The following is an 11,419-nucleotide window of genomic DNA, read 5'->3' on the forward strand; positions in this document are numbered from 1 at the left end:
AAACACCATCTGATTTCTTTTCTTTTTCTTTTTTGGTAAAGCAAAGTCACTCTCACAGCACTGATTTTAGAGGAATGTTCAACAATTGTTCCAGACTGCCTTTTCTCCAGTGAGGGTTACGGTGAAATTTAGGTTGTTATTTTCTGTGATTGCACACTGCCCATGAGAGGACCTCTCAGTAAGCTGTACACCAGACGTTTTAATTCAGTTTTATCTATATATCACCAAATTACAACAACAGTCACCTGGACGTGAAACTGTTAGTCACACAAATGGTGAACAGAAAGTAATTTTCCAATTGTGAAATCCACATTTTTCTAAACAGTTAACACAAAGGCCTAAACAGAGGCACTCATGCTCAAAGTGACACATTTTCTTTGCAAAAGGCTGTAATAATGCCAAAACATTTAAAATATGAAACAAAAGCAAATTTTGTTTTCAAACATCAGAACTTGTAAACAAGTGTATGAGCTTGTCCGATCAATCATTACACAAAACACAGTACTGAATCCGTGCACCACTGCTCATCATTGTAGCCCATTACACAGCCTTTGTCATTTGTTGTCTTTCTACATAGGCTGTGTCAAATTTGCTTTCTTGCAATGATTTAGATTCAGAATCAGAAATAGTTTGATGCTAATTTTATTGAGTCAATGACTTTTTTTCAAACTGTGACTGAATATTGAAACACTGGAAATATTACAAAAAAATACATATAAACCAAAATAAAATCTATTACAGTATAAGAAATTGCCACTTTTGATACTCAATCGCTCACCTTAGACCTCCTCAACTGATGCTGGTAAAGAACTACACAGATGTGGCATCTTTGAAGGCCTGCAGACTGATTGCGAAATGAAAGTTTGTGTTAAGGACTTCAAAAACAGGTGATTTATTGATTTCATACTGATCTTGGTAGTTTCTAATAGTTAGAAATAGGTGATTTCTGTTTGGTTACCACAGCTAAAACAATGGGGTTTGGACTGCTTGAATGAGATTAATTGTTTTGCAAAAAGGTGGGGAAAAGTTGTCAAGCCAATGAGAAAGGGTTAACACATTTCCAAGAAGTGTCTCCTGCTCTGCTCAGATAGTGATGATGAAAACTGAGGGGATCCAGTCTCTGTAGGCCGGTCAAAGCAATTAAGAAAAACTGTAACGTCTTGATGCATGCTCAATCACCCAGGTAAGTAAATCTCCAAAAGTTGATTCTGTTCATCTGGACGTGGCGTTTTCAGTGGGAGAAACGTTTCGTCGCTCATCCAAGTATTTAATTACTGCTGAGTGCAGTTTTCCCATATAAAGCTTTGCAAGATGTGCAAACGCCCATAAGAGCGATGTGCTGATGGTGACGAAGAAGTCTTATCGATGACAAAACGATATTCCCACAGAAACGTACGTCAGATCGAACAGATATACAGATTATGTGCCACTGACATGAGTGTCATGTTACTCCATACAGAACCCCATTAAAACAAAATAATAGAAAAATAAATAACAAAATTATCTTTAAATGTCTGACTTGTGCCATTGAAACCTTTGTTTAGTTAGTTAACCAGTTTCAGTTTCTAAAAATATCATTTGTGCAGGAATAGAAAGGTGAACCATGAGTCCTGCTTTCTTATCTAAAAATGTCCTGAAATAACATGTTGACCTTTTTTTTTACTGTCTTAAAAAGAAGGTGAACATGATGAATGTAACATGATTTGGCTTCCATGCTAAAGACTGAAGTTACTGGAGAAAAGACTGTTTTTATGCTGACCCTATGCTCGATTAGGGCTGTCACAATGGCAGGTTTTCATGACATTACTGTAACCAAATGAGATCACTTTAAGCATATTAGCCCCACATGTTATGTGATGTAACAGACTACAATAACAAGTAATGGATCACTATATTGTAGGGTCTACCTGACAATATAAAATGCCTTGAGGCAACTGTTTATTGTGATTTGGTGCTGTATAAATAAAATTATATTGACTACATTGAATTGAACATTTTACAAAAAAAAAGAAGAAAAATAAAACAAAAACAAAAACAAACAAACAGCAGTTTCACATTTAGGTGCTGATCCCATGATTTCAGCATGGCCGTATTGTCTTTGTGGCTGTGGATCATGTGACACTGACTCACATGGAAAGTGCAGTGTGCCGTGTAACCCAATGAAAGTAAAATGGAAAAATAAAGAAATGGATCTTTGATAATAGTTATGATTTAAAGAGCAAAAGTGAGGAAGCTCAACTGCTAGACTGTTCGGATCCCGGGCTTCGTTCCCAGTGTTTTGTGTTTTTTGGACTTCTGAATCTATTGTGTTTTGAAAAGTGGGGTATGTTTCTAATTTTTAGTGTTTTGTTCATTTATTAAGTTCTTTCTGTGTTCAGGCTGTCCTGAAAGTGAAGTTGAGCATTGCTCATATACATATATCCTTCATGTAAGTAGGCGACATGCTGTACAGTAACCCCAAGCTTACAGCACCTGGTATTCCCAGGCAAATTCCCATCCAAGTGCTAACCAGGCCCAACCCTGCTTAGCTTTTAGGATCACACAAGTTTAGGTGTGCTCAGGGTGGTAAAGCTGTAAGTTATGTCCTGTGGGGGTCTGGGGTCATGATAATAAACTGTAGAGGCAAGTGAATGCATTAGCAAAAAGTATTATATTCCTGATCTGTGGTCCAAATCATTGAAGCATAAAATACTTAATTTGTCACACTGAAAGCAAAAAGCAAAAAAATCCTATGCAGAAATGCCAGCTGAGTCTGGCGGTGTGTACTGTTAAGTCAAATCCGATTGGTGATTGGAGTTCAGTTCTAAAACTGAGTGTTGTGAAGGAAAGCTGTCCTATCCCAGCACCGGCTTCTCATTCTTGGAGCCGGATGATGTCAACGTTGTTGTGGACACTTTGCAGAACCAGCTCTCCCTGGAAGGCAATCACCTTCTTCCTAGTGGCCGTCAGAGTGGCCGTCAGAGTGGCCGTCAGAGTGGCCACCAGCGCTTCATAAGATGTTGGCACAGCGCTCGTGATTAAACAAGACACAGAACTTTGTGATAAATTTACCTTTAGCATTTTCACTGCCCAGTTGCTGGATCCCCTGAACCAGCAAATCAAGAGACATTTAATTTTATATTTTAATCATATATTTTTTATATTTTAATTGTTGCTGATTACTTTGACTTGTTTTTGCTTGTAATGACGTGAAGGACGACTTTCTGATGAATCGTCACCGGTGGAAAATGATGCTGCGCTCAGAGAACTCCCTTTAGAAATGCAGACACCTGCACTGTGTTACCTCTGAAAACAAAAATGCAAATAACAACAAACTATCCAAGAAAATCTTTCTGATGCATAAGGAACAAACTGTTTGAGATTATCACATTTTTTCTTCTTATTTCTTCTTAGATTCCAAATTTCTTAACATGAATCACAATTTATAACCACAGATATGCGAGGTTAGAAATTCAAAACTATTTCACAGCACACTTTTATTTTCAGAACAACTCACATGTACTTTACATACAAACTAAAATGTTGCTTGAAATATAGGAAGCTTTTACTATTCATTTTTGTGTATGTAATATTCATAACTTATGGTTAGACATCCAGTAGTAGAAGTACCTGTGCTGTGATGTTTAAAGTAGATTAAAGCATTTAACTATGGTGGCCCTGAGAGGCCAAATCCACTGCAAGCTGAGAAAAGCAAAAGGTCAACAAACATATGAATCTCAGATTTAGAAAACACATTATCTGCATCTTTTTCTCCCTCGCAACACAAACAAATCCCCGGCTTCTTTTCAGTGAGCCTCTCTGCTCCTTCACATGTTTCAGTTTTTTGTCACTTGCACAGCTGTTCCACTACGTTATTGTCTCCCCTAAATAACTTCACTTGTGTCTTTATGGAGCATTTTTTTGTTTTTCTATTTGCTTATGTTTTCTTGCGTTGCTGTGCATTTCATCTCTCAGGGCCACCGTGTCAAACAGGTGTAGGTCCCAAACAGATGCTGCAGAAATGAGGGAACTAAAAGCAGCTACAACAACAATTAAGATGAGGTTTGCATTCATAAAATTGTTTAAAAAAAAAAAAGGAGCTTTTGAAGAAGTTGTGGTTTCTTATTAAAATAATAATAAACACAAAAATCAAGATTGAGCTTCTGTTTCTCTTTTTCCTTAACTAGCCTACATTTCATATAAAACCTAATCTCAGCTTTAACAAACTGGGCTTTCGGTTTTCACACGCACTCTGGATAAATAATATGACTGGTTCAGTAACATCATCGTTACAGTGCACGGGATTGGTCTGCTTTACTTTGGGCTTTTGTGTCATGAGTCGTAAAACCAAAGAAAAAATTCTGCGCAGATTAGAATCACTCTACCGTAAATACAAGAAAAGCTGCGCCGAGTGAAAAAGAAACGATCTGCATCCTCATCCAGATCTCGGTTCGGCTGTTCATGACCTGGGTTGTGGAAGGAAGGAAGTGGAAGATGCACTTTTCCCACATGAGTAGAACAAATTGGGTTCCCAGTACACACTGAGCCAATACCAATAATAACTGCCAGATGGGTCAGACGTGCACATACTCACAAGGGTCAGAAATGCAACATGACACCCACTGGAGGCTTCACCAGTAAGACCTACAGCAGATCAGCAGATGACTGAAAAGAAGAAACTCTTCAAAGCTCTGATGAAACTCTTAAAAAATATAAAATTACACATTTCTGGAGTCGTACGGTCAACAAAACGCACCACCAACGCCGGCTGCTCTGGGCGTTAGCACCACTGGAGTCCAATACGACATCATCATGGACTACAAAAGACATTTCATATGATAAAGAGGATTTTATTTCATCCGCACAATGAATCATAAATCAATTTTAATGTGGATTTTCCTGACGTGTGCTTATCCACTCTTCTCATCTGCAGCAGGGGAAAAAGCTCTTAAAGGTACAACGGAATAAGGAAGGCGAGACTACAGAACAAAGCACAGCCCACAAATGAAAATGGAGACATCCAGTACCCAGAGGTCGCCACTCCTTCCCTCTAAACTATGGACCAAGTGTCCAAACACTGCAGTGAGGTACACAATTCACATAAGAAAGTTCAAAATTGGAAAAAATTAGACAGGATAAACCTTTAATTCAAATACATGAGAATCAAATGTTTTTGGATTAAAATTCAAAGTCACGTGCATGAATTATTTTGTAGTCAAAGAGGCTGTCCACTTACAAAGTAGTTAATCAGTAAAACCAGGAATTAAAAACTTTTGAAGTCTAAAACCTGAGTGCACATGTAAAGTATCAGCCACTCTGTCTACCACTTTAAAGACTTTACATTATTTTAATGCAGATTAACCTCTAATAATAATAGCAACTCTCTTCTGTCCTGAATCAGGCCTTCTAGCACTGAGAAGGATTTAAGACGTGTACTACAACATAGGTGTACTATGTTGTCATTGACAGAGATGTAACCTCTGCAGGGTTGTGAGATGGAGGGAGGAGGACAATTAATGAATCAGGAAGTGCAGAGGATTAGTCAGGAGGAAATAAGGGTAGCAATGAAGTGGATGAGGACTGGAAAGGTTCAGATGACATAAGTGTGGAGGTTTGAATATGTCTGGGAGAGAGGGCAGTGGACCTTTAGCAGATTATTTAAACATGATCCTGCAGAGTGAGTGAAGGCCTGAGAAATGGAGAATAGGTCTGAAGGGCAGACAGATGAAGGATGGAGACGTGTCTTTGATTCTGAAGGATGTGACGATTAAGGAAACTATATAAAAATATACGAGTGCCGTGTTGTCCAGGGAGTGGAAGGACCTATGATTCTAATCAGCATCATCACCGTGAGTTGTTTAGTACTTTTCTGTTTAATAATTTCTTATATTTTCAGACTATCTTTCTACTATATTTCGAAGTTGGATTGATCATTGGTCGGCAGTTCTGAAGGCAAAAGGGAGTGCAACTCAGTACTAGCAAAGTGTACCTAATAAAGTGGCCAATAATGTATATTACTATGGATAGATCAAAAAAATTGAACCTATAGTTGTGCTTTTATTTGTTGTTGCATTCAGTGTCTATAAAATTCATGTGTAGCAGGCTTTTATTTTAAAGAGCTGAGCACTCCTGATCCCGTGTGATGTCACTGAGGAGGTTGGACTTTATGTGAAACCAGCTGTGAACAGCAGGTGTGAACAAACCTATAAAAAGTATTTACAGAAGACATTTTATAAAACTTGTATTAGTGTGAAGTTTCCTCCATATCAGATGCAAAACAGCTCATGCACATTCATAAAGTGGAGTTTTTACATTTTCAGTGGTGAAGACTCAGAGTTGAAGGGTGTTGTAGCACTCCAGTGCCAGTAGAGGGCAGCAACCGAACAGTTTATTCTATTAACAATTGGTCAGAAGGTTAAGAGGGGGTCAGCTTCAGTGCACTAACTTGAAACTAAATCCAGAACTAACTTTTTTGCTAAATCAGCTTCTGATTGAAGAACAGGCTTTAAAAAAAAGAAGAAAAGACTATTTGAACTATCAGCTGCTGTCAGGTGCCTTCACACCTGTTACCACATCTTCTAATGTAAACACACCAAATCAATACTTATTACAGTGTTATGAATTTAAATCCATGGAGGTTTGTGAAAGTGTGATGTGTTTTTATGTGACATCGTGATTTAAAGTTCAGTGAAGACAAACACTAATGAGCATGTGGAGTGGGCTACATACTGCAGAAACAGTTCTGATTTAGTCTATTGTTCATGTGTCACAATACAGCATTATAGTTCAAGGCCAGTGTCATAGTAATGAATGTTAAAACAGAAGTGTTTTTGAGGTGTTTAATGTCAGCTTAATGTCAGGAAAATGCATCACCAGAGTTCATGTGAGAAAACCAAACACATTGTACATAAAGGAAGTTTGTTAGTGCTGCAAATAATTTTGTTTACATAAAAAATGATTTGCATTTATTAAAATAAGTTTGACCTTGAAATGTGAATTTGTATGATACTAAGCTGTGTAACAAATCCAAACGACCACATGATTACAAATGACCTGTACTGCTGCTTCACATGAAAAAAAGCATGTTAATTTCTTTGTTTATTACATTGCACAGTGAAACAGACAGTGTTAAGAGCGTACAGGCAAACATCACATTCATTAAAAGTACTAATTCGTTTCTAAACTTTAAATGAGCACATTAAAGATTTTCTTAAACACGGTGTCTGTTCTGAATCGCTGAATCGAATTTGAGTCACTTTTTACTTTATTCTTTATGGAAACTTGCTGCTGAACACTTTAGTCATGAAGCAGATGTTTTAAATAATATTTTACTGTAATTTGTGATCCATCCTGTAGATGCAGGAAAATCTGTTCCTGAACTTCAGATTCACAGGTTTTAGATTTCTGTCCATAAAACCTGTTCCTATAAAATGTGTAGCTGTTTGATAAGCAGACGACTCTCAGCTCTGCTTGTACTTAACTTCACGAGGAGAACAAACAGAATATAAACCAGTGTGTTTACAGTGAATGTGTCAGGTCTGAGCTGCTGTGTGGACCAGTTAGAGAGCAGCAGCTGGATCCCAGTGGTTGGACTGGTGGACGACTTCAGTGAGGAGTAGATGACATTTGGCTCTGGTAGAAACTCTGCACACAAACACACAGGAGGAGAATATAAGCACAAAGCAGAGCCTCTCTGTTCTCTTTATATACAGCAAAGTGAAAGAAGGAGAACATGTCAGTGAACGCGTCACAGTGTTTTTTTTACACCAGTCTTATAACAAAGTAAAAATCTCTAAAATCTGTTTGTGAGACACAAACTCAGCCCCATTCTCACTCCCGAGGCGTAACATGCTGGCGTTGCCATAGTTTTGTCACGTCCCGCGGCAAAGGAGACCATCGGCGTTTTTATGGTACGCGGCGGGTTATGGCTGAAATGCAGTGCAATGACGCCCCCGCGGTAATAAACGTTCCAGCCCTGCTGACTAAAATCGCCCCTGGTTTTAGATGAGATGTTAATTTTAATTAATACCAACATTTTGCTGCATTTTTGTTATAAGAATATGAACATTCAGTGCATATTTGCACTGCGCATTGTTCTCCTGGCACGCCAGAGTGTCACGTATTTTAAAACGTTGTCAAATCTACTTAAACTGTGTCTGGTCCAGTGCAGGCCCTTCACTGTCACTGATGACACCTGGTCTAAGTCATGCTTAGAAGCTGATTGTTTATGACAGCTGATACAACGACTCAGAGATAGCATTAGCAACGGGTGGTATTGACCATACTACTACCAGAGCCTTGGGATCCATGTTTGGCTACGATCCCGCGGCTGTTACACTCCTCGCTGTGTCGAGGGTAGACAGTAGCATAACCAACTCCTCTAAACTACTGTCCTGTCGGTAGCTAGCTCTGTCTGTTAGCTCTGGTGTCTGGGATTAGCAGGTTTCTACTAAACCACTGCAGCTGAGGATAAAGTTGTTCGATCAGCAGCTCCAGTCCTTCGAGTTTACGTTTTGTGTGCGTGTGTCTTTTCTACAGTCATTGGTGTGGAGTGGTAGTACTCTTTAGCCTAGCCTCACTCTTCATCAGTTTCCCACTTCCGCTATTTCCGCGCGTGCACCGTCGGTGTTTACTCGACGTCCAGACAAGCGATAAAACGTGAACTGTGTGTGACGTAATCCAGGACCCAGAGTGCATCACACACAAACACATCACACGTACGAAAAATTAAAGCCACGCCCACTAACATCAGCAGCTTCAGGCAAACGGGGCTTGACCAATCAGCACCTCATCTGATGATCAGCGTGTGTGAACTTTAATAACACTACAGTACCAAAGAGTCACACTCTGACTTCTACATCTTTGCCTCAGCATTACAAAGACTCCTCAAGAGGATTTTAACCCATTCACACAATGACTCGAAGATCATTTCAAGTGTGGATTTTCCTGCTGTGTGCTTATCAACTCTTTTCACACGCAACCGCTGAAAACAAAGGTAATATCTTTAAAAAAATTATATATATATATAAGACACTTTCACAAAGGCGTTTAAAGACAGGAAACTTCGTAACACTTTCCTGTCTGTATTGTTTTTACACATTCTTATATCTAGAGTGCATGCTAAAAAAACAAGTCCTCATTAAGGTTCATGAAGCTACTTCGTTTGGCCTGAAATATGTATTTTTTACATTAGTTTTACTGCAGACTTCAGGAGCTATTTTGGAGCTCAATGTCATTCATCTGTGTTCTGTACTTAGTGTACAAGATTGTGGTCAGCATCAGGTCTGATGGTCAGGTTTAAAGGATTCAACCACTATAAACCAGAGACTCGTGCTCTCTTTCTCTGTGATCCTCACTGTGACTTTCTGCTGTAGAAGTGAACACTTGATCCCTTTAACTTCTCTGCTTGTATGGTGTTCCCGCTTTCAGACCAGAAAGTCATCCCAGCTGAGTCTGGAGGGAATGTCACTCTGCCATGTCAAGCTCCAGACAAGGGCATCTCCGTTATAGTTGTAGAGTGGAGCAGAGCTGATATAGAAGATGAATATGTCCTTTCCTACCGGGATGGGCAGTTTGATCCTGAGGACCAGCATCCATCTTTTAAGAACCGGGTGGATCTGCAGAACAGACAGATGAAGGATGGAGACGTGTCTTTGATTCTGAACAATGTGACGATTAATGACACTGGAACATACGAGTGTCGTGTTGTCCAGAGAAGAACAAGCCGCAGGAAGAGAGCTCATCTGAAGACTGACCCCATCAGCATCATCACCCTGAGTGTTGTTGATCCTCCAGGTGAGTGAGTAGAGTTGAGTGTGTGTGTGATCAGAGGTGAAGCTGCTTCCTGCTTGTTGATGTTTGTTTCTAAAGATGTTGTTGATGAGACTTTGTAGAAAGCAGCTGGTCTGAGTGATGTGATCAGAGTGCAGTAGATAATGTCTGACAGCAGTTTGAAGAGGAAATGGATTCTGTTCTGTTCTTCACTCATCACCTACCTGACAGCTGACACCTCACACCTGTTTCTCACCTGCAGGTCAGACAGGAGGACTCACAGAGGATGGAGGGAAGGAGGATGAATTTGTTGGACTGAAAGTTGGTCTGTCAGTTTCTGCTTTGCTTCTTGTTACTGCTCTTGTTGGTTTTTTGGTGTACAGAAAACGGCAACAGAGAAATTATCCTAATGAATTGTAGCATGTTTGAAATGCCCCAGAGGTTTTTACACCTTAATGGCGGTTCAACCTCTCAGTGTTGACTGAAATTATCCATCACATTGTGTATTTGGTGTTCAGCATCTTTGTGAAAGACTTCAACCTGTTCTTTAAGGCACGCTAAAGAACTTAAACTAAGGATTTATTCATCCGAAAAGAAAATTTAAATAATTGCTTAACTTTTCTTTTTTTCTTTGGTGCAAAACATCAACGATCTGTCCAGCAAACATTTTCAGATTTAAAATTTGAACATTCAATAACAGCATTATTTGTAAAATATCTGAAAAACAGTCCAAAAAAACTGTCTGCTCGATGAGCTTCATGAACACCAGCTGGAAATCCTCATATTTGAAAAAGAATGCTGTGAGGTGAAGCTGTACTTACAGTTTAAATAGTTTCAATTCAGAGTATTGAAAGTTTATTGTATGTAGCTATTATTTATAGATGTTTTCTAAGCACTACTTGTACTGTTAAAGAGCACATCAGCATCTCCTTCTTTAAGCTGCTCCTGTTCACCACAGCGGATCATCTACCTCCATCTCCTGCTGCATGCCCCCATAAACTACATCAGAGAATCTTCTCTGAGGTCTTTTCCTCCTCTCTGACAGCTCCATATTCAACATCTTTGGCGCCAGTATATTCCCATTCCCTCCTCTGCACATGTCCACTTTGAATGTAATGTTAGCAATGATGAAGATGACTCAGAATTTTGTCTGTACTCATGAGCCTTCTTTTATCAGAATCTTTCTGATCTGTTGATGCTGTTTCTACTGGAGCTCTCCCCCTTCATATCCCTGTTTTTATTCCACAAGTGTTTTTATACCACAAAAATCACATGCCTTGATATGACTGTTATTGTTGTTATATAAACCCTATATAATGAAACCTATAAATTAAAGAAAATCAGTCTCGAACTTTTCTTTTCTGTTTTTGTGCTCATAAAGTGTTTACATTTAATTTGATTTATTATCTGTGTGCATAAAACACTGAATGAAAAATGAGCCAGAGAACCTGATTGAGGAAGTGGATGCTGGGTTTCCGATTCACACTCTGATTGGCTGAGAGGTATAGCCTCACCTCAAAAGAGGGTTACTCCAAGTCATTGACACTGAGATTTGAATGATGGCATCAATGAGAACCTACAAAGACATGCCATTCTCATAAGCAACAGTCCTTCTGTGCAAATGTTTACTCAGTATAACTGTCTTGCCTTTTCATCGTGAATCATCAAA

General features: G+C 39.1%; 1 protein-coding gene, 1 long non-coding RNA gene and 1 pseudogene across 2 annotated transcripts; 1 reads left to right on the forward strand and 2 right to left on the reverse strand.

Annotated features, from left to right (window-relative positions):
• Positions 1 to 2,853: 2,853 nt before the first annotated feature.
• LOC113018093 (costars family protein ABRACL-like) lies at positions 2,854 to 3,109 on the reverse strand (annotated as a pseudogene).
• A 3,774-nt stretch (positions 3,110 to 6,883) lies between these two features.
• LOC113018102 (uncharacterized) lies at positions 6,884 to 8,633 on the reverse strand. The gene is made up of 2 exons (XR_003271699.1): positions 8,559 to 8,633; positions 6,884 to 7,623 (listed from the first exon to the last, which is right to left on the reverse strand). It is a non-coding gene; the product is annotated as an uncharacterized LOC113018102 (long non-coding RNA).
• A 182-nt stretch (positions 8,634 to 8,815) lies between these two features.
• Positions 8,816 to 11,098, forward strand: LOC113018087 (programmed cell death 1 ligand 1-like). The gene is made up of 3 exons (XM_026161156.1): positions 8,816 to 8,974; positions 9,409 to 9,774; positions 10,013 to 11,098. Exons 1-3 carry the CDS (start codon positions 8,893 to 8,895, stop codon positions 10,168 to 10,170), a joined length of 606 nt encoding a protein of 201 aa, XP_026016941.1. The 5' UTR covers positions 8,816 to 8,892; the 3' UTR covers positions 10,171 to 11,098.
• The last annotated feature ends 321 nt before the right edge of the window (positions 11,099 to 11,419 follow it).

The sequence above is a fragment of the Astatotilapia calliptera genome, unplaced genomic scaffold (genome assembly GCF_900246225.1).
Source record: "Astatotilapia calliptera unplaced genomic scaffold, fAstCal1.2 U_scaffold_4, whole genome shotgun sequence".
NCBI classification, from domain to species: Eukaryota; Metazoa; Chordata; class Actinopteri; order Cichliformes; family Cichlidae; genus Astatotilapia; species Astatotilapia calliptera.